Source organism: Crotalus tigris, unplaced genomic scaffold (genome assembly GCF_016545835.1).
Source record: "Crotalus tigris isolate CLP2741 ecotype Arizona unplaced genomic scaffold, ASM1654583v1 scf7180000021214.215828, whole genome shotgun sequence".
NCBI lineage: Eukaryota > Metazoa > Chordata > Lepidosauria > Squamata > Viperidae > Crotalus > Crotalus tigris.
In genome coordinates, this window is record NW_024098404.1 from 119,288 (window position 1) to 142,428 (window position 23,141).

Sequence of the window (23,141 nt, forward strand, 5' to 3'; positions counted from 1 at the left end):
CAATCATGCTATCAGCTGCTAGTACAACCGACGTTTCCTGCTTACGGTGATACCTTCTGAGCCGACTCCATCCAATCAGCGAGAGACAATAATAGAAGGCGTGGCCGATTGGGAGGATAGAATTATGATTGGCTTTAGCAGTTTGACAGATGGGAAGAAGACCACTAGAAAGATAGACTTTTAAAGACGGTCTCTACGGCCGCTGCCGCTTTCTGAGTGTCTTTTTCGCGCTCCTTTCCCCCCTCCTTTTTGATTGGATAATATAGGCCACACCTACTTCCTCCTCCAGCGTTTTATTGGTCCGCTGCACTGACGTAAACGGCGCGCCAAGCGGCGCGAGGGTTTGAAGACAGGCTTGGTCGCGTCGTCATGGAAACGCGGCCTCGCCGGTTCTCTTCTCACCGCGCTCGGAGGGAGAAAAGTTCCGGGGGTTTCGCGGAAGCTTCGCCGCGAGAGACAGTCAGACCGAGAGAGAGAAAGTTCGCCGGGAAAAGGGTAGGGGAAGGAGCCCTCCGGTAACAACGGCGGCGCGGAAAGGAACTCTATTCCTCGCCGGCCCTGTTGACATGGCAACGGGTGCGGCCCGTCGAGCCTGAGGCGTAAACATTAATAATTTTAATAATAAACAATATATTAAGATAGAAACTGGGACCGTTTAAAAGTGATGCTTCGCTTCCCGCTGGATTTCCCCCTCTCTCCTGTGAACAATGGGTGGCCAGACTGTTTTAATCTATTAAGGTTGTTTAAAGTGGTTTTTTTTGGATTGTTGTTGTTTTTTAAATGCAGAAAATCTTGGATGGAAGAAAAGTCCCAGAATCTCCAGGAAGAATTGAGGGAAAGGGGCAAAAATGTTTGCTTTCCTTGTCTGGGAATTACAGGCAGCTGCCTTTGGGAGCTGTTGAACTGAATTGAATTGAATTGAATTGAATTGAAGGAATTTGTCTCTGATACAGAGCACTCAGTGTACAGGTAGTGCTCGATTTACAACCGTTCATTTAGTGACCGTTCAAATTTACAACACCACTGAAAAAAGTGACTTATGACCGTTGCTCACACTTAACGACTCTTGCAGCAATTCCTGTGGTCACATGGTCAAAATTCAGACACTTGGCCCCTGACTCATACTTATGACGGTTGCACTGTCCCGGGGTCATGTGATTTCCCCTTTCGCGACCTTCTGCCCAGCAAAATCAACGGGGAAGCCAGATTCACTTAACAACCAGGTTACTAACTTAATCAACTGCAGTGATTCGCTTAACAACTGCGGCGAGAAAAGTCGTAAAACGGGGGAAAATTCAATCAACAAATGTTTCACTTAGCAACATAAATTTGGGGCTCCATTGTGGTGGTAACTCAAGGACTACCTGTAGTTTCAAATCATAGTTGGAAGATTATAGGGCTAGAGCAGGGGAGGTTGGACTAGATGACCTCCAAAGTCCCTTCCAACTCTGCTGATGTTCTGTGATGGAAACATTCCTGGGAGTCTTTAGTCCAATGCCAGCAAAGCAGAATACAGGTAGTGCTCGACTTATAACTGTTCATTTAGTGACCATTTGAAGTTGTAAGAGCACTGAAAAAAGTGGCATACACCCAGTTTTCATACTTATGATAACCACTGTAGCATCCCCATGATCACGTGATCAAAATTCAGACACCTGGCAACTAACTCATGACAGTTGCAGTGACCCAAGGTCATGTCATTTCCCTTTTGCGACAAGCAAATTCAAGGGGGAAGCCAGATTCACTTAACAAGTGACTAACTTAACTGCAGTGATTCACTTAACAACTGTGGCAAGAAAAGGTGTAAAATGGGGCAAAACTCACCTAACAAATACCTCACTTAGCAACATAAACTCTGGGCTCGGTTGTGATCGTAAGTTGAGGACTAGCTGTAATAGTGTGGGAGAAGGGTTGAGCAATGCAGTTTGCCAGCTCGCCGTTGGTGATTGCCTCTGATAAATGCACGTATTAATTTGCAGCATTTGGTTCTTTGGCCCTAAATAGGCAGCAACGATTGGGAGGCAGCATTTCTGTACCACTGTTGGTAATGGAAGAGATTGGAGGAGGAAGGTGATCCAGAAGACGGACCATTCTTTCCAGGCAAAGGCCAGGTGAAGTAAGATGATAAGCACAGCCGTGGTTTCACTTAGCAAGTGCTTTGCTTAATGATCAACTTGCTGGTCTCGATTGTGGTTGCTAAAGGAGAACTACCTATGAGCTTTTTATTCTTGCTAATTTGATAAATTACCAATCCAATGTCTATGGAGATTCTCAGTCACCCAGGTCATGGTTGTCCCAAAGGTGCTTTTTTCAGGAGGCAACTGGACTTTCTTGTTTTCCTTTGAAGACGTTTCGCTTCTCATCCAAGAAGCTTCAGCTAAACAGAGGGGGAGGGATATGACATCAACCGTCTCCAGTCTACAACACAAGTCTTTTCAGCAGTTCCAAGAAGGCTCCACACCCATTTGCACCACTCAGGTGACCCTGAGGACCCAGATAAATCTCCAGGTGACCTCAACGACTCTCTAAAAGGTGGCAAATGACCAGCTGCCCGCAAGGAATATTCCATTCCCCACCATTCAGTCAGAGCTGAGGAAGCTTCTTGGATGAGAAGCGAAACATCTTCAAAGAAAAACAAGAAAGTCCAGTTGCCTCCTGGAAAAAGCACCTTTGGGACTTCCAATCCCATGATTGCCAGCAGATTACTGAAAGCTCCCTTGAGTTTTGGAGGATCTCTTTCTCTGAGCTGGAACGAGCTCTTGGTAAAGTAGAAGAAACAATGGATGGAAACTAATCAAGGAGAGAAGCAACGTAGAACTAAGGAGAAATTTCCTGACAATGACAACAATTAATCAGTGGAACAGCTTGCCTCCAGAAATTGTGGGTGCTCCAACATTGGAGGTTTTAAAGAAGAGAGTGGACAGCCATTTGTCTGAAATTTTATAGGGTTCCCTGCTTGAGCAGGGGTTGGACTAGAAGACCTCCAAGGTGCCTTCCAACTCTGTTACTCTGTTATAAGTATGTTTTGTACTTTTAGGAGGAGATTCCTCATCTTGTTCTGTAGCTCGAAAGAAAAAAACAGATTGTCCAAAGACACTTTACCCCAGTTCAAGAATGAAGCAATTAAAAATATCCTGTATGCAATGACCTACTTTCTTTTATGTAGAACAATAAATGAAGAAAGCATCCTTGGACTTCTGGGAGCTTTGCTGAAGGAAAGAATTTACTATTTTCAGCTTCCTGGGATAACCCAGACTTGTTTTACTCATGCACCAGGAAAATGAGAAGCTTCCAGACCTCCCATCAGCTGCTGCTTTAAAGCAGATGCTCTGTATCAGTTGTGGTGCAGGAGCTTTTCCAGTGAGATCATTGGCCTAAACATAGTATGGAAGAATAACCAGGAAATTGATGAAGTTCAGTTGCTTTTACAGATGCTCCTTGATTTACAACCACTGTTGAGGCCAAAATTTACACTGCTAAGTGAGACATTTCTTAAGTAAGTTTTGCCCCATTTTACGGCCTTCCTTGCCACAGCTGTTGAGGGAATCACTGCAGTTGTTAAATTAGTAACACAGTTGTTAAGTGAATCTAGCTTCCCCATCGAATTTGCTTGTCAGAAAATCACAAAAGGGGATCACGTGACCTTGGGACACTGCAACCGTCATAAATATGAACCAGTAGCCAAGCATCTGAATTTTGATCATGGCGATGCTGTAAAGATCATAAGTGTGAAAAAATGTTCATAAGTCACATTTTTCAGTGCTGTTGTAACTTTGAACGGTCACCAAACTTTTTTTTTTAACTTTTTATTATTTTTCCAATCTTTGAAAAGCAACGTGGTGTCTGAGTTACAATAATTCCATTACATACAAATATTATTAATACAAATCTCCAACTATTACAGCCAATATTTCCTCTCTTTTTCCCTTGTTTAAATTAGTGTACTTCTTATTCTATCCATCAGCTACTTAATAGCTTTCTTACATTTGTCAATAATTTTATATGTCTTATTTATTTTAACCATTCCATCTTTTGGATCATCAATAACCTTATGAATTTTCCCAGCTTTAATTTTGCGTTGATATTTAAATTAAATGTTTAATATTTATCATTTCCAAATTTTTAAATGACCCCAATTCCCTTTGTCACAATTCCCCCCAACATCTAGTGTTCCAGATACGTATCTTATCTGTCTCACTTCTATATCAAACAGATCAGTAATACAATATAATATTCTTATTTTCATTATAATTTCCAAATATTATAGATTCAATAACCAAAATTTCTCCCCATTTCAGCATTCTTCCTTATGTCCACTTTCTCATATTTAAGCTTATAATTTTTATTCTTATCACTACATCAGAACATGTTGATTACATTACATCACTCTTTACCATATATATGTCTTAATCACCTTTATTTTACCTTTTTTTTAATTAAAAGTTTTAAAAATTTCACACAATATATATCCCCAATCCCTCCCACCCCTCCCTCACTTCCCAGAGCTGATTACAGGGTTACAAATAAACAAACATAATCTAAATAACATTACCCAACTATACTATCAATCAAATTCATAACACTTTAACTCCTCTTCAAAATAAATATTAACAAATGGAAAACAAAAATAATAATATAATTAAACCATAATACTAAGAATAATATAAATTCAACCATATTAAACTATTAATAATAATCTAGAAATTACTCATAAGCAAGATAATACTTTTCAGTCTGATATTTCTTTTGAATTATAATCAATCCATCTTCTCCAAACCGAAATATATTTTTCTTGTGAGTAGTCCTTCAAATAAGAGGAGATTTTTGCCATTTCTACTAAATTAGACACCTTAAGTATCCATTCTTCCATAGTAGGCAAAGAATTTTTCTTCCAATATTGCCCCACCAGTATCTTGCAGCTGTTATTTTACCTTTATAAACAACTCAATATTTCAATTTATTGATATTTATGCATCTAGGTTTTAATTAGCCAACATTTTTCTTTATCTTCACATCATAGCAATATCTCCTATTCAAAATATGGGCCTTGTCTACTTAGGTGTATTCTATTTTAAACCTCCTAAATATGTCCACATTCCAAACTCCTATAAGTCGAGGAGTACCTGTATTGGACCACCCAAAGGTACTTTTTTCAAAAGGCAACTGGGCTTTCTTTTTCTCTGTAAAAATGTTTTGCTTCTCATCCAAGAAGCTTCTTCAGAAGCGAAGAAGCTTCTTGAATGAAAAGTGAAATGTTTTTAAAGGGAAAAAAAAAAACAAGAAAGCCCAGTTGCCTTTTGAAAAAAAAAAAAAAAGTATTTTTGCGACAACCGTGAGGTGGATGATTGAAAATCTCCATAGACAGAAAATTTGAACTTTGTTTAATGAATATGAATGAATTAAGGTTTAATATTATTTTGTTATTTTAAAGAGAGGGATTGACTTTGGGATTACATATATATAGGGCTGATCAATATTTTATTGCTATTAAGATATCTATTCTATAGTGGAAGAAGAAATAAATGAGTTTGGTATAAAATGAGGGATGGGAGAGATTAAGAATTAGAACTGATAATTTTTTGTTTTAAATTTAAACTATTGTAATTGTAAACTGATAAAGTTATAATACAGGTTTAATAGTGATAGAAATTTAAAATAGAAATGGAATATTTAAATGTATTATGTTAACTGAGGGGAATAGAGAGGGGACAGTGAAATTTATTGAGTTGTGTTGTTTATATATATTTTCACTTTTGAATGTTTGACCACCCAACATCACGGTGGGTCTTGAGTACTTTTTGCTTAAGAATTTAAAAAAAAACCAATAAAATGTCTTTAGAAAAAGAAAAGAAAATCTCCATAGACATTTTATTGGAGCAGTATTTCCAGTTGCTTTGACATCTATAGAACTGTGAGGTTTTTTTTTTTTTATTCCTCCTTTCTTCTTTGTAAACTTTGTTGCTTTAAAAAAAAAATGAGGAAAAAATGGGCAGAATGGAGAGTAATAAGAGTTTGGATATAAAATGGGAAGGCTAAGAAGTTACCAATAGTTCATGGCTGTGTGTTGTTTTCTTCTGGAGAGAACAGTAAGGCGACATTCCTCCATGGAAAGGCAGGTAGTCCTCAACTTGCAACTGTTCATTTAGCGACCGTTTGAAGTTACAACAGCACTGAAAAAAGTGACTTACAATCGGTCCTCACACTTAGGACTACTTACGGGTCACGTGATCAGAAAATTAGTGCCATTTGCCCCATTTTACGACCTCTCTTCTTGCCCCAGCTGTTAAGTGAGTCACTGCGGTTGTTAATTTAATAACCTGGTTGTTAAGTGAATCCGGCTTCCCCATTGACTTTGCTTGTCAGAAGGTCGCAAAAGGGGATCACATGACCCCGGGACACGGCAACTGTCATGAATATGAACTTGGCAAGTGGCCTGTGTTTAGGAGGGCTGCCGCCTCTCGGGGTCACGTGATCACCCTTTGCCACCTTCCTAGCTGGCGTCCAACAAGCAAAGTCAATGGGGGGAAATCTCTTTACAACTGTCTTACTTAGTAATGTAAATTCTGGTCCCAGATCTAATAATAATAACAATAATAATAATAAAGTTGGAAGGGACCTTGGAAGTCATCTAGTCCAACCTCCTGCTCAGGCAGGAAACCCTATACCATTTCGGACAAATGGCTGTCCAGTCTCTTCTTTAAAACTTCCAGTGTTGGAGCATTCACCACCTCTGGAGGCAGGTTGTTCCACTGGGTTAATTGTTCTAACTGTCAGGAAGTTTCTCCTTAGTTCTAGGTTGCTTCTCTGCTTGATTAGTTTCCATCCTTTGCTTCTTGTCCGGCTTTCAGCTGCTTTGGAGAACAGCTTGACTCCCTCTTCTTTGGGGCAGCCCCTGAGATATTGGAACACAGCTATCATGTCCCCCCATCGTCCTTCTCTTCATACATACCCAATTCCAGCAACCGTTCCTTATATGTTTTCAGTCCCCTAATCATCTTTGTTGCTCTTTTCTGTACTCTTTCTAGAGTCTCAACATCTTTTTTACATCGTGGTGACCAAAACTGGATGCAGGATTCCACATGTGGCCTTACCAAGGCCTTATAAAGTGGTATTAACACTTCATGCGATCTTGATTCTATCCCTCTGTTAATGCAGCCCAGCACTGTGTTGGCCTTGTTGGCAGCTGCACCACATGGCTGGCTCATATTTAAATGATTGTCCACTAGGACTCCGAGATCCCTCTCACAGTTGCTACTATTGAGCAAGGAACCTCCTATACTATACCTGTACATTTGGTTTTTCTTGCCTAAATGTGTTCTGTTCATACATTGAGGACTGTCTGTAGAATAGAGACTATACTGGTTTCACTGGAGAGTGGTTTATTCTTTTCTCCCTCCCCATTATTGGAAACCTGTTAAAAAGAGGTTATTTTGGGGGTATTTTGTTGTCCCAAATATCAGGCACCAGGTTGAAAAGGGGAATGCGCAAGTACAACCGTTCTTTTAGTGACTGTTCAAAGTTACGACACTGAAAAAAAGTGACTCACAACCATTTTTCACACTTAACGACCGTTGCGACATTCCCAGGGTCACACGATCAAAATTCAGAGGCTTGGCAACTGACTTGTATTTATGATGGTTGCAGCACCCTGGGGGGGGGGTTAAATGCTCCCCTTTGGTGACCTTCTATAAGCAAAGTCAATGGGGGAGGCCAGATTGACTTAACAACCCTGTTACTAAATTAACAGCCAAAGCGATTGACTTAACAACCGTGACAAGAAAGGTAAAATGAGGCAACATTCAATTGACGAATGTCTCACTTAGCGACAGAAATGTTGGGCTCAGTTGTGGCCGTACGTTGAGGACTACCTGTCGTGAAGAATGGGATGGAACGGATTCCTTTGAACAAGGCAAGGTTATTGCTAGGAGAGCTGGTATCGTTTTTCGTGGAAAAAAATAGACCAAAAGGGCAACAGCTGCTCTTGATGAAAGGGAGATTTAAATCTGGATGCAGAATTCCTTCTCATCCCACTCCCTAGCACAGATTCCCATCCTAGTTGCCGTTTATTCCTAAGAGGAATTTAGCGTGTCTCAGCACTCAGATCATTTTTAGGAAACCTCAGCGATGTGGCTGTAATGTTATATTTTTTTTTAAGGAGTCGGCTTGGGGCCATTTTTTAAAAATCTTCGTGGGGTTGTGGGTATCTTTGCCATATCGGATAATATGGATTTAATAAACACTTAAAGAAAAATCCACACGCCCTATTTATGCACCAGCATAAGACACCCAAAACAGGAAGGTTTTTTGAAAAATAAAATAAAAAATTGCAAACAGACCGTTTGTAGGTAGTCCTTGACTTACAACAGTTCATTTAGTGACATTCTAAGTTACAATGGCACGGAAAAAGTGACTTAGGACCGTTTTTCGCCCTTATGACTGTTGCAGCATCCTTGTGGTCATGTGATCAAAATTCAGACGCTTGCCAGTTGATTCACACTTATGACGGTTGCCGTGTCCCTGGGTCACGTGATCCCTTTTTGGGACCTTCTGACAAACAGAGACCATGGGAAGCCAGGTTCTCTTAAGAACTGTGCAACTAATGTAACAACCGCAAGCATTCCCTTAACAACTGTGGCAAGAAAGGTCGTAAAAAGGAACAAAATTCACTTAACAAATGTCTCACTTAGCAACAAAAAATTGGGGTTCAATTTTGGTTGTACGTTGAGGATTAGCCGTATTTCTGAATAATTTGCTTGTGCAACTGTAACATTTGTAGAGATGATAGGGAGGCTGTTAACAGCAACAGCTAAAGCACAGGAGGGCAAAGCTTTGGGGCCTTGAATTGGAAGAATAGAATGGAATGGAATAGAACAGAATAGAAAATATGGAATAGAATGGAATAGAATACAATAGAAAATATGGAATGGAATAGAATGGAATGGAAAATATGGAATAGAATAGAATAGAACAGAACAGAATAGAATAGAATAGAATAAGAGTTGGAAGGAACTTTGTAGGACAGCTAGTCCATGGATGCAGATCCTCATTCTGTGGAAGAAATTTCATCCATTTAGCCTAGGGGTGTCCAGCCTTGGCGACTTTTAAGACCTGGGGACTTCAACTCCCAGAATTCCCCAACCAACTCAGGTCATAACTCACTTTTTTTTCAGTGCCGTTAACTTTGACTGGCCACTAAACTACCTGCATTAGAAACAGCCTGCAGAACAAATGGATCTAGTATCATTTTTAATCTGCATAGCTTTAGGTTATTTTTAATTATTTTTCTGTTTGTCTTTCATATTCTGGCCACCCAGAGTTGCCTTTTAGAGAAGATGGGCGGCATAAAAAAATAATAAATTGCCTGTGCAGCTACATCCTGGACTAGCTGCAACTTTCTACTTAGTTTCAAGGGCAGCCCCATTTATCATTTTATTATTACTGTAAAGATATTGCTATACTGCTCAAGCTCCTTGAAAGATGATGAGGGTAAAACTTAACATCAGTAGCAGAGATGTCCACTCTGCAAATTGTCCATGATTGTACATTCCCTTCTTTTTGAGTTAAATTTAAATTAAAAATGGCATGTGTGCCTTACCACAAGGAGAAGTCTCCCACTAGTTGAGAATTGTTCTGCCTTCTAGGTTGCTTTTCTTGCACGTTTTGCACTGAACCCATTTAGATGTGCTTGGTCTAAACCAGTGATGGCGAACCTTTTAGAGACCGAGTGCCCAAACTGCAACCCAAAACCCACTTATGCATCGTTGGGGGCCGGGTGGGTGTGGCCCATTGGCTGGGCGTGGCCCATTGGCTGGGCATGGCTGCGGTGGTAATGGCAGACTGGGTGGGACTACAAAGTTCAATCAATTCCAACTTTGCAAGATCTTTTTTTTCCCGCGAGAAGTTGAAATTGACTGATTGATTGAACCTTTTTTTTTTTTTTTGCACATGGCGGCGGAGGCCTAAAGTGAAATGGTTTTATAAAACCCAGCTGAAGGACTAGGAGTGGGGCGACAGTACGCGTGCCACAGGCTCTGAGTGTCACCTCTGGCACCTGTGCCATAGGTTCGCCACCACTGGTCTAAACTAAACTTCCTTAATTTCAGGACTAGTGGTTCTATACTTAAGACAGGAGCAGTTCCTTATCTCTTAATACAGTATAAGAAAAAAACATTTTTTTTATTTAGAATCGAATCAAATCGGATAGAATAACAGAGTTGGAAGGGACCTTGTAAGTCATCTAATCCAATCCCTCCCCCACAAAAGCAGGAGACCCTACATCATTTCTGACAAGTGGTCCAGTCTCTTCTTGAATGCATCTGTCCATATCCATTTCATAGTCTTTGGTCATTATCCACGATAGCACATGGGGCAAACAGCTGGCTAGAAAAGAGGCATCTAAATTTAGGCATTCTGTTTTCTGCTGCTTGTATTGTTAAACTTAGCTCTGAGGGAAAGCAAGGGAAAACAAGTAAGTTCTCTTGTTTCTTGTGGAGTGTTGTTATCTCAGTTGGATTGACTGATTATTTCATTTTTCTATATACTCTGCAATATCTCTGCGTGCTGCTTTTGAGATTCTCAAACAATGGTGATGGTTTTTATAGACGTGATGTGGTTGGTTGGAGAAATGAAAGTCATCTTTTAATTTAAAAAGTTGGAATGTAATTTCTACTGCTTTTTTTAAGTATATAAATTAAAGTGGGAGGCTTGAAGCTGGTGGAATCTCTCTTCTCCCTTAACTGATATTCTATGGCTGTAATTTTGAAGGCTTCTCTTTGTTAAATCTAAGCAGGACGATGAAGAGAGTTCTGCTGAATAGATTTTATGTATTAAGGCAATTTGACAGTTGTTTTTCTCCGATATCGTCGTTTTTTTTAAAGCAGGGTCAAAAAGTTGCAATTGTATATACATTATGAGGTGGGAATGATCTATGAAGCTACTGGTACCCTGTAACTTTTTATTTAAAAAATAGATCTAAATGAGAACTTCAGTCAAAATAAACAACACTTTTTGTTGTATTAAATTTTCAAACATAAGTAGTTTGGTACATTTTCTAGAAGGACTCCGCTGTTCTGCACCAACAAGAAATAAATTGTTATACGATGTTTTAATGGCTAATATATTTACTGTGAAAATTAACATTCTATTTATATAAAACATTCTAGCCATATAAAACATTACCCCAATTGGGTGCATTTATAAAGGACGAAAAAAATATTAGGAGCGGTATAAATATACCCTAGAAACTTTCTACATGATATTAAGTTATATTTCCACAACTCTTTACCTGTTTGTTTAGGGTGGAATTTTGGCAAGCTTTTATCCTTTAATTCTCTAATTATTTATCTGCTGCAGAGTAGTGTAAAAGCAACAGTAATTTAAAAAAAAAACCACATTCATAAATATTATTTCATCTTTATTCTGCCAGGGTTCATAATAAAATACGATTGCCTTGTTGATGTATTTCTGCTGTTTAAGTTTGCTGAAATTCTAAGGGTACTATTGTATTGCTTTCAGATGGTATTAAATTGCTTTTTGTTTTGACAAATATTGACCATTTACAGAACTGAATGATGGAAACTAACAGTGGGGGATTACTCAACCATAGATTTGTTGCCAGTGAACGTTCCCACTATCCTGATATACCATAGTCCTTGACTTATGGGAATTTTGATCGTTAAGCAAGCTGTCACGTGACCAGACCTGATTTTAGAACCATTTTTATTCAGCCATTAAGCAAGTTGTATGGTCATTAAGGGAAACATGTAATTGTTAAGCAAATCTGGTTTCCCCAATTGCCTTTGCTTGTCAGAATAGCAATAGCAATGGCATTTAGACTGCCCCATGGTGCTTTCCAGCACTGTCTGGGTGGTTTACAAAGATTGCAGCCTATTTCCCCAACAATCTGGGTCCTCATTTTACCGACCTCAGAAGGATGGGAGGCTGAGTCAATCACGAGCCCCATCAGGATCGAACTCCAGGCTGTGAGCAGAATCTGGCAGGAAAGGTTGTAGTCATAACCGTGTGACTGCAAGATCCTGCACCCACTGTAAATCTGAGCCTCTTGCCAAGCGTCCAAATTGCAATCACATGACCATGGGAGTTGTGCACCGGTTTGAGGATGGATCCTAAGTCACTTTTACTAAGAACATCTTAATTTTAAACTGTTGAAAGAAAAATCTTCATCAGGGTCCAGTCCAAGCTGGGAATAAACAAAATGGAGACTGCTTTAGAAAGAAGGTTGCAGTTTATTTAGTTGCCAGAAACTTCAGTGACAGCAGCATATTTCTGGGGTGGCTGACAAAATGGAGGTGGGAGTGGTGGATTAATCCTATTATGTACTTAAGGTCATGTCTTTAGATTTTGGGTGGGATTGTAGGTTTTTAGGGATCTTTGTCTTCCTGATCCCAGCAGCTTCAAGCTTCCTGGCTCCAGTCTTTCTGAAAGGATGATCAAATCTTCATTTCTACAGAGCTGGCCTGCTGAGTTTCTGCTTAAGGGAGACAGAGAAGTTTCTGCCTTTTAAGATTTTCTCCCATTATTCCTTCGTGAAATATAATATTCTGCCTTTTCAAATACCCCCCCCCCCCAACAAATATTTCCTTCTCTGGGGGGGGAGTGCTGACTTCCTAAAAAACCATTGTTAAAGTCAAGGATTACCCGTAGCCTTGCAGGTTATTGCATTTCCAGTCAATTCGTTAGCCTGAAATTAGAATTCTGTCCCAACAATGCTCGTTGATTTTTCTCCCCGTATTTTGAAAAACCACTTCTATGAAATAGAAGGATTTAATTTTTTTCTTAACTGTTTTCTTAACTGCTCAGGCAGCCGCGAATAGAAGATGGCCTCGTGTCTGTACGAATGCCTCTGTGAGGCAGAACTCCAGAAATATTATCCTCATTTTACCGCCCTCGGCTTTCAGAAGATCGACGAACTGGCCAAGGTCTCCATGAAGGATTACAGCAAGCTTGGGGTTCATAACATGAAGGACCGCAAGCGTCTCTTCCAGCTCATTCGGATTATCAAGATGTTGCAGGCTGAAGAGGAAGTGGTCAGGAAAAAAGAGGAAGATTTTCAAAGAAGCGCCCGCCATCTGCGACCTCAGCTCACTCGGTCTGGCCCACGGAGACAACTTCATTTTGATTCCGAGGAAAAAGCTGAACGGAAGGACTGTGTACCCGAGTCAAGCACTTTATCTCACAGTTCTTCCAATGAGAGTAAAGAAGAGGCCGCTCCAGAGTTCAGCCATGATTTGCTCTCCAAAAGACCCATAGCTTGGACGGAGGATCAGCTTGTTGCTCCAGCTAGAAGTTCCTCTAATGATGTTTTAGGAGATGCCGACATATCCTTTGTGCAGAGGGTAGCTCATATCTCAGGCTACAATTATGGAGTGCCTCATTCTTACACCAGGTGATAATTTTTTGTTATTTGCATTTCTGTTCATGGAGAAGAGGCTAATGGAGAACGCAGAACAATAGGGCTGGAAGGGACCTTGAAGGTCTTCTAGTCCAGGGCTTTTCAACCAGTGGTACGGGTACCACCTGTGGTACATTGGCACCTGGCAGGTGGTACGCGACCATCCTAGAAAAGTGATAGCGGGGGAGGGGAATGAGCTGAACCGGTGGCAGCACCGCACAAGCCTGAGCGAGAGATGGCTGGAGCTGCAGGGCTGTCAGGGCTCAGTGGAAGCGCCAGGATCAGTGCCAGCTCCAACTGGAACTCGGCGCTGATCCTGGCGCTTCTGCTGAGCCCTGAAGAAGCACCAATCAGTTGGAATGTTGCAGCATCTCCAGGGTCTTGTAATTTACATTCAGATGCTTGGCAACTGATTCATATTTATGACGGTCACAGTGTCCCAGGGTCATGTGAAGTGACCAAAACCTGCTGCAATCACCCAGCAGACGGGGGGAATAAAAACCAAATACCCCACTCCCACTGCCAATCCTCAACAGAAATGCTCACAACAATGAAAACCTTGGACAGGAGGAAGAGCGCCGCTGGGCGGGCAGGCAGGTGTCTTGCTCGGCTGTGGCTTGGGGGGCACTTTTTTCAGTGCCATTGTAACTTCGAATAGTCACTAAGCCAGTGGTTCTCAACCTGTGGGTCGGGACCCCATTTGGGGTCGAACGACCATTTCACGGGGGTCGCCAAACAAGGCTGTCCGCCATTTTTTCCCCTTTTTCTTTGGCCACGCCCCTGGCACCCGGTGATGTATAAGTGGTTGGGGGTCACCACAACATGGGGAACTGTATTATGGGGTCGCGGCATTAGAAAGGTTGAGAACCACTGCACTAAGCGAACTGTCGTAAGTCGAGGACTACCTGTACTTTATCACTTTTTTTTCCTTCCTCCCCACCCCACCCTGTTCCTGCCCTCCCCATCCATAATTGGATCGTTATGTTTCCTGGTATTATTGATCTTTTTATTCCACATATATATATATATATATATATATATATATATATATATATATATATGTAGGTCTTTGGTTGTTCGGGTTTTCTCCCGCGTAAAATTGGAAGTGTCTTGGCGACATTTCGACGAAGTCCCATTCGTCATCTTCAGGCTGGTGCTTTCAGCTTCGTGCCTCGAGCAGCAATGTGTGGTCTTAGCTGTTTCTTCCTTTTAACTGCCAGTGGGGGTATGAACTGATTGGATGGGAGCTTGGCTGTGTTCTGATTGGGTGGAGGTGTGTTCTGATTGGTTAGGGGCGTGGCTGTGCTCTGTAAGTTGGGTTACAGCCCAGCGACCTACTAGTGAGCTTCGATGTCATATCCCTCTTCACACAAGTGCCTATCAAAGAAGCCTTGACAGCTATCCAAAACAAATATAACCCCCCCCCAAACACATCTTAGATCTGACCAACCACTGCCTATCCAACACATACTTCATCTATAATGGACAAAAATACAAACAAACAGAAGGAGCACCCATGGGATCACCCCTCTCACCTGTCATTGCCAACCTCTACATGGAACACTTTGAAACCCAAGCTCTAGAAAAATCTGATCACAAACCCAAACTCTGGCTCAGATACGTAGACGACACCTTCATAATCTGGCCACATGGGAAAGAAAAACTGGACAACTTCCTCACACACCTCAACAGCCTACACCCCAAAATACAGTTCACCATGGAAACAGAAGCTAACAACCAACTTCCCTTCCTGGATGTCTTAGTCTACAAGAAATCCAATGGCTCCCTAGGACACACCATCTACCAGAAGAAAACACACACAAACCGCTATCTGCACGCTCTCTCACACCACCACCCAGCACAGATCAACTCTGTAGCCAAGACAATCATCTCCAGAACAAAACGCTTAGCTGACGAACAACACCTAAAGCCCGAACTACACACTCTCACCAATGTACTAACATCCAATGGATTCCATAGAAATAAGATTACAAACCTAATCCAAAAAGAAACCCCCCCTAAAATCCAAGACAAAGAACAAGAAAACGGCAAAGCCATCCTCCCATACATAAAAGGCATCACAGACAGAATCAGTAAGATCCTCCATAAACACAACATCAAAACCGCATTCTGCACAAACAGAAAAATATCCACCATCCTTAGAAACCCCAAAGATAAAATTGAATTAGAAAATCAAGGAGTATACGAAATCCCATGCACAACTTGTCCCACCACATACATCGGACAAACCAACAGAAGAATAAGTGCACGCATTGAAGAACATAAGAACTCAGTCAAAAAAGAGGAACCAACATCTTCCCTGGTCCAACACCTTAAAGCCACAGGACATGAAATTGACTTTAAAAATACCAGAACCATTGCCAAAAGTGAACATTTTAATAAAAGAATAATCAGAGAAGCCATCGAGATAGAAAAACGCCCACACAGCATGAACAAGCGAGATGATACCTCCCGCCTACCAGCCATTTGGAAACCCGCCCTCAGTGACAAACGACTCCCTAACACAAAAAATGATACCAGACCCACACTCACAAAAACCACACAGGAGGTCACCACCAAACATCCACGCAAAAAAACAAACCCAAAGCCACACTGACTATGAGGCACGACCACAAACCAGAAGCCAGACCACAGCTGCATCATTAGCCACTTTAAACCCCCCAAATCCATACATGAAGCAAACTGACACCCTCCATGAAGAGGAAGCACGACCACGAACGCGAAGCCAAGGAATGGCAGGGCAGCCCAAAATCTTGAATCCCTCTGCAACTCAGACTAACCTGAGCACAACCAATCAGAGCACAGCCAACCCCCCAGCCAATCAGAGCACAGCCAACCCCCCAGCCAATCAGAGCACAGCAACGCCCCTAACCAATCAGAACACACCTCCACCCAATCAGAACACAGCCAAGCTCCCACCCAATCAGTTCATACCCCCACTGGCAGTTAAAAGGAAGAAACAGCTAAGACCACACATTGCTGCTCGAGGCACGAAGCTGAAAGCACCAGCCTGAAGATGACGAATGGGACTTCGTCGAAACGTCGCCAAGACACTTCCAATTTTACGTGGGAGAAAACCCGAACAACCAAAGACCTACATACAAAATACCCGCGAAAACCTCAGAAAACATATATATATATATATATATATATATATATATATATATATATATATATATATATATATATATATATAATGATTGTAAATTGCTCAGAATTACCCTGTGGCGAGATGGGCAGCTGATCAATTTTATACCTAATTAAAATAAATACCTAGTTCCCTTCGCCACTTATTGTACAGTATTGTACACCCTTTTGCGTGTTTTCCTCTGTGTGATGGGATAGCAGCACATTTGAAATCCTATCTTTCGTAGAACGGGTGCATCCGAGAAAGAGACGCCGTGGATCGAAACGGACAAGATCCGTGTGTGTGTACGAAAACGCCCCCTCGGTTTACGAGAAGAGAGGCGTGGAGAAGTGAACATCCTCACAGTGGAAGACAAAGAAACTCTTCTGCTCCATGAGAAGAAAGAGGCAGTTGACCTCACTCAGTACATTTTACAGGTGTGTGTGTGTGTGTGTGTGTGTGTGAGAGAGAGAGAGAGAGAGAGAGAGAGAGAGATCAGTTCTTAGCATAACTTAACTTTAGAATGTTCAGTTCAATGAACTACTACTACAGCTACTATTCAATTCAATGAACTACTACTACAGCTATTGACTTTTAGGAATATCTATTTTTCCCCATCTTTCTATATCCCTGTATCTATATCCCAAAGGTGCTTTTCCCAAAGGCAACTGGACTTCCAGCTGCCTTTGGGACAAGCATCCCCTGAATGACTGAGAATTTCCACAGCCATCTTTCTATAGCTATACCGACTGCTTTCTTCCCCAGAGATAACGACTTGATGGAGCTTAGAAATAAAACGAGACAGATAATTTTTTTCCTATACTGTATATCTATTTGCTGTTGCTGATGGTGTTGCTTCTCAGTGGGTCTAATGTGGCTTTGTATTATCAGACCAATATAGCTTCTCATAACTTTAAAAGAGCCGTGGTGGCGCAGTGGTTAGAATGCAATATTGCAGGCAAACTCTGCCCACAGCCAGGAGTTCAATTCTGACCAGCTCAAGGTTGACTCAGCTTTCCATCCTTCTGAGGTCGGTAAAACGAGGACCCAGATTGTTGGGGGCAAAAGGCTAACTCTAAACTGCTTAGAAAGGGCTGGAAAGCACTGTGAAAGCACTATATAAATATTAAGTGCCATTGCTATGGCTAAAGGGACCATGTTCCTGGTTATGCCCGCTACCATTATGCCTAGTTAAAGGAATTAAAATCTTTTTTTTTCTTGCACTAAATATCCCTTTTGTCATTTTCAGCATGTGTTTTATTTCGACGAAGTCTTTGGGGAGACATGTTCCAATCAAGATGTGTACATGAAGACCGCCCATCCTCTTATTCAACATGTATTTAGTGGGTAGAGTATCCCTGTTGAATATTTCTTCAGATTAACATTTTCATTGTTCAACTATCTCGGCCTTCAGCTTTACGCCTTCCAAACCTCCAGTTCAGCAATCTTCAGTTTTGGAGAGATTTTAAGAATTGAAGTCTAATTTACTCAAGAGGATCAGCTTTGGGAAGACTGATCTATCACTTTAAAAAGCCAAAGGAAGTGATGTGGATGGAGCTTCAAGACTTAATGGGCCTTCTTCAGGATGAAAGTTGTCTACTGTTTGCTGCCACACACAATAACCCCATTAGGTAACATCATCAGTGCTAGGCTGATGTTACCTAATTTCGGTAATGAAATGTCTGCGAAACCACAATCAAGCTCAGATTTTGTCCATAAGGTGTAAGGAAGGTGTGGGCCTGACTGGATTTCGCCTGTCATCTCTGAGCCTGGACCTATCAGTTCCTCAATACAGCTGTACAGGGATCTGAATAGATTTCAAATTCTGCAGTCTGTTCTGCTTAGTATCTTTGGAAATTGATGGCTTTAACCCCTCTATTTTGCAGCAGAAACGACCAAGAAATAATTTGGTGTCCTAAACCCTGAGGAAAAAAAATCTCTGCCAGCTCCGATCGTTGTGGTTTACCTCAATTTCCAGACATATTTTGCCCCCTATCCTTTATTCACATATTAAAAACATGTAAATATGTGTAATGAAGTATTTATTTATTTATTTATTTATGAGACTTATATACCACTTTAAGTGCAAGCACTCTCTAAGCGGTGTACACCAGTAAGCAATGTGTATATATATATATATATTTACATTGCCCCCAACAATCTGGGTCCTCATTTTACCTACCCCGGAAGGATGGAAGGCTGAGTCAACCTTGAGCCAGTGAGATTTGAACCGCTGACCTGCTGAACACAATCAGCTAAAGTGGCCTGCAGTACTGCACCCTAACTGCTGCGCCACCTCGGCTCATCAAGTATTGTATAAAAATGTGTAATAAAAGTATCACTTTGGGTTACTGTGTGTTCCAACCAAGAGGAATACCCTTGGACATTTTAATCTCTTGTGATGTCTTTATTTCCCCCTTCTGTCTATTCAAATAAATAAAGAGCATACCTAGAATAGAACATCCTGAAGTCATTAACAAAAAGCTTTTCATTATTAATTTTAATCTTTCCTTGGTTGCAGAGGCAATGCCACCTGCTTTGCATACGGACAAACAGGGGCAGGGAAGACCTACACGATGTTTGGCACTCCAAAAAACCCCGGCCTCTACGCCTTGGCCGCTAAAGAGATCTTCAGGCAACTGGAAACCACACAGGCTAGGAAAGACCTCCACGTCTGGATCAGCTTTTACGAGATCTACTGCGGGCAGCTCTATGACTTGCTAAACGGAAGAAAGAGGTATTTAACTCTGAGAACACAAAGTTTATTTTTTTGGGGGGGGGAATGACATAAATCAGATGAACTTCGGTGGAATTACAGCTCCGTGAAAGACCTCCCAAAGCTAGGGAGACTAACGTGCTTTTTAAATAATGTTTGCAGAATTGTGCACGTTGCTTGATGTACAGATAGTCCTCAACTTACAACCACAATGGAGCCCAAAATTTATGTTGCTAAGTGAGACATTTGTTCAGTGACTTTTGACTCATTTTACAACCTTTCTCGAGACAGCTGTTAAATAATAATAACAACAACAACAAAATGCCAAATCCAGTCTGAACATCTGGCTGACTGTGCGATGATCCATAATAATAATAAAGTTTAAAGGGACCTTGGAGGTCATCTAGTCCAACCCCCTGCTCAGGCAGGAAATCCTATACCATTTCGGACAAATGGCCGTCCAGTCTCTTCTTAAAAACCTCCAGTGATGGAGAACCCACAACTTCTGAAGGTAAACCATTCCACTGGTCAATTGTTCTCTCTGTCAGGAAATTTCTCCTTAATTCCAGGTTGCTTCTCTCCTTGATTAGTTTCCATCCGTTGCTTCTTGTCCTGCCTTCAGGCGCTTTGGAGAATAGCTTGACTCCCTCTTCTTTGGGGCAGCCCCTGAGATATTGGAGCACGGCTATCATGTCCCCCCTCATCCTTCTCTTCATTAAACTAAACATACCCAATTCCAGCAACTGTTCCTTATATATTTTAGCCTCCAGTCCCCTGATCATCCATGTTGCTCTTCTCTGTACTCTTTCCAGAGTCTCAACATCTTTCTTACATCGTGGTGAGCAAAATTGGATCAGTATTTCAAGTGTGGCCTTACCAAGGCATTGCAGAGTGGTATTAATACTTTACTACAGTTCACTGCAGTTGTTAAATTAGTACCACGCTTGTTGAGTGAACCTGGATTCCCCCGTTGACTTTTTGCTTGTCACAAGGTCACAAAAGAGGATCACGTGACCCTAGGACACTGCAACCATCATAAGTACGAGTCAGTCGCCGAGCGTCTGAATTTTGATCACATGACCACAGGGAGGCTGCAACGGTTGTAAGTGTGAAAAACGGTCCTAAGTCATATTTTCACTGCTGTTGTGACTTCGAACGGTCACTAAATGAAGCATCGTGAGTCGAGGACTGCATGTATTGAATAAAGATAGCCCTCGACTTAAAACAGTTCATTTAATGACTGTTCAAAAGTTACGACAGCACTGAAAAAAGTGGCATGACCGTTTCTCACACTTTCCACCGTTGCAGCATCCCCGTGGTCACATGATCAAAAATTGAGACGCTTGGCAACTGACTCATACTTATGATGGTTGCAGCGCTCCCGGGGTTGCGTGATCCCCTTTTGCGACCTTAGCAACATCAATTTTGGGCTCCATTGAGGTCGTAAGTCAAGGACTACCTGTACTCCAGATCTTTCAGAGACCCATTGATCTTCCTTCAGAGCATCCCACCAGTAGCAGCTGCTCAATCACCTTGTTATCACTTAGAAACTAATGGAAACTAACCAAGGAGAGAAGCAACCTGGAACTAAGGAGAAACATCCTGACCGTTAGAACAATTAACCAGTGGAACAACCTGCCTCCAGAAGCGGTGAATGCTCCAACACTGGAAGTTCTTAAGAAGAGACTGGACAGCCATTTGTCTGAAATGGTATAGTGTTTCCTCCCTGAGCAGGGGGTTGGAGTCAATGACCTCCAAGGTCCCTTCCAACTTTTATTTTTAATATCAGAAGTCGGGCGAAATGCAACTTTCCTCCTCCGTCTTTTGGTTCATCCCCCATCACAATCAGCGCAGGTGGTCCTCGACTTGAGACCCAAATTTCCATTGTTATAAGCAAGGAAGTTAAATGAATTTTGCCCTGTTTTATGACCTTTTTTGGCCACAGTTGTGAAGCAAATCACTAATTGTTTAAAGGAATCATGTAGTTGCTAAGAGAATCCAGCTTCCTCCATTGAGCTTGTTGTCGGAAGCCGGCCGGGAAGGTTGCAAACGGTGATCACATAACCCCAGGACAGTGCAACTGTCCTAAGTACTTGCCAGTTGCCGAGCACCCAAATTTTGATCACGTGACTCTGGACACGCTGCAACAGCCATAAGAGCGAAAAACGGTCGTAAGTCACTTTTTCAGAAACTTTAGTGGTCACCTAACGAATTGTTTTAAGTGAAGGACTAGCTGTATTTCTTTTTGTTAGTACTGCTGCTGGCTGGTTATTCCTTTATGGCACATTAGAATCATTTCCAAAGCGGTGAAATATTTTAATCCGCCTAAACCAGGGGTAGGCCACCTTGGCTCTTTTATAACTCATGGACTTCAACTCCCAGAATTCCTGAGCCAGCCACGCTGAGGGGAAAGGGAGAGGTTTCCAAGCTGAGCCATGCCGGCTCAGGAATTCTGGGAGTTGTCCACGAATCATAAAAGAGCCAAGGTGGCCTACCTCTGGTCTAGTCTATTAAGCCTGACAGGAGTAGATTATCAGAAACTGGTAGGCCTAGTCCACGGGTAGGCAGCCTTGGCTCTTTTATGACTCGTGGACTTCAACTCCCAGAATTCCTGGGCCAGTCATGCTGAGGGGAAAGGGAGAGATTTCCAAGCTGAGCCATGCCGGCTAAGGAATTCTGGGAGTTGAAGTCCACGAGTCATAAAAGAGCCAAGGTGGCCTACCCCTGGCCTAAGAGGCTCACCACTTAGAACAGGAGGACTTAGGACAGGGTTAGGCAACCTTGGCTCTTTTATGACTCATGAACTTCAACTCCCAGAATTCCTGAGCCAGCCATACTAAGGGGAAAGGGAGAGGTTTCCAAGCTGAGCCATGCCGGCTCAGGAATTCTGGGAATTGAAGTCCACGACTCACGAAGGGGCCAACGTTGCCTCCCCCTGGCCTAGACCGTATTTTATGGAAATCATTGTACCTAACACTTTTTCAAAAGTTTGTTTTTACAGCATTTGTTGCATTTCTTTCCAAGTTTCTCTACTAATCTCTTGAGGGTTTCTCTGCAGGCTTTTTGCAAGGGAAGATAGCAAGCACGTCGTACAGATAGTCGGGCTGCGTGAAGTCCACGTGAATACGGTCAGCTTGCTTCTGGAGGTAATTTTTTTAAATAATATTTTATTAATTTTATATTGAAGTATTTAAAAAGCAACGTGGTGACTGGTTTAATCAATAGTTCGATAACAAAATCTTTAGTGCAAATCTCAGGTTACAACATCAGATATTTCTTCTCTTTTTCCCTTCACACTCACTGTCTCGTATTCAGGTTAGTACATTTCTAATTATATCAACTCAATAAAAACATCCTTATTACATTTATCCATACATTTTTAGCTTATACATATCTTAATTACATTCAATCTTCATGTGTTGTTGTTGTTGTTAATTGCGAAGTCGTGTCCGACCCATCGCGACCCCATGGACAACGTTCCTCCAGGTCTTCCTGTCCTCTACCATCTTTTGGAGTCCATTTAAATTCACACCTACTGCTTCAGTGACTCCATCCAGCCATCTCATTCTCTGTCGTCCCCTTCTTCTATTGCCCTCAATCTTTCCCAGCATTAGGCTCTTCTCCAGTGAGTCCTTCCTTCTCATTAGGTGGCCAAAGTATTTGAGTTTCAACTTCAGGATCTGGCCTTCTAAAGAGCAGTCGGGGTTGATCTCTTCTAGGACTGACCGGTTTGAACGCCTTGCAGTCCAAGGGACACGCAGGAGTCTTCTCCAGCACCATAGTTCAAAGGCCTCAATTCTTTGGCGCTCAGCCTTTCTTATGGTCCAACTTTCACAGCCATACATTGCAACTGGGAAAACCATGGC

The 23,141-nt window shown here is 41.8% G+C and overlaps 1 protein-coding gene across 1 annotated transcript in view; it reads left to right on the top strand.

The window, feature by feature from the left end:
• Window positions 1–272: 272 nt before the first annotated feature.
• The window catches only part of KIF24 (kinesin family member 24), a 39,122-nt gene continuing 16,253 nt past the window's right edge, over window positions 273–23,141 (top strand). Inside the window, exons 1-7 of the mRNA XM_039369737.1 lie at window positions 273–495; window positions 2,005–2,111; window positions 12,820–13,405; window positions 16,807–16,996; window positions 17,809–17,906; window positions 19,081–19,296; window positions 22,334–22,421. Of these exons, the coding sequence (XP_039225671.1) occupies window positions 12,837–13,405; window positions 16,807–16,996; window positions 17,809–17,906; window positions 19,081–19,296; window positions 22,334–22,421 (1,161 nt within the window). The 5' untranslated portion in view covers window positions 273–495; window positions 2,005–2,111; window positions 12,820–12,836. The remainder of the gene's footprint in view (window positions 496–2,004; window positions 2,112–12,819; window positions 13,406–16,806; window positions 16,997–17,808; window positions 17,907–19,080; window positions 19,297–22,333; window positions 22,422–23,141) is intronic.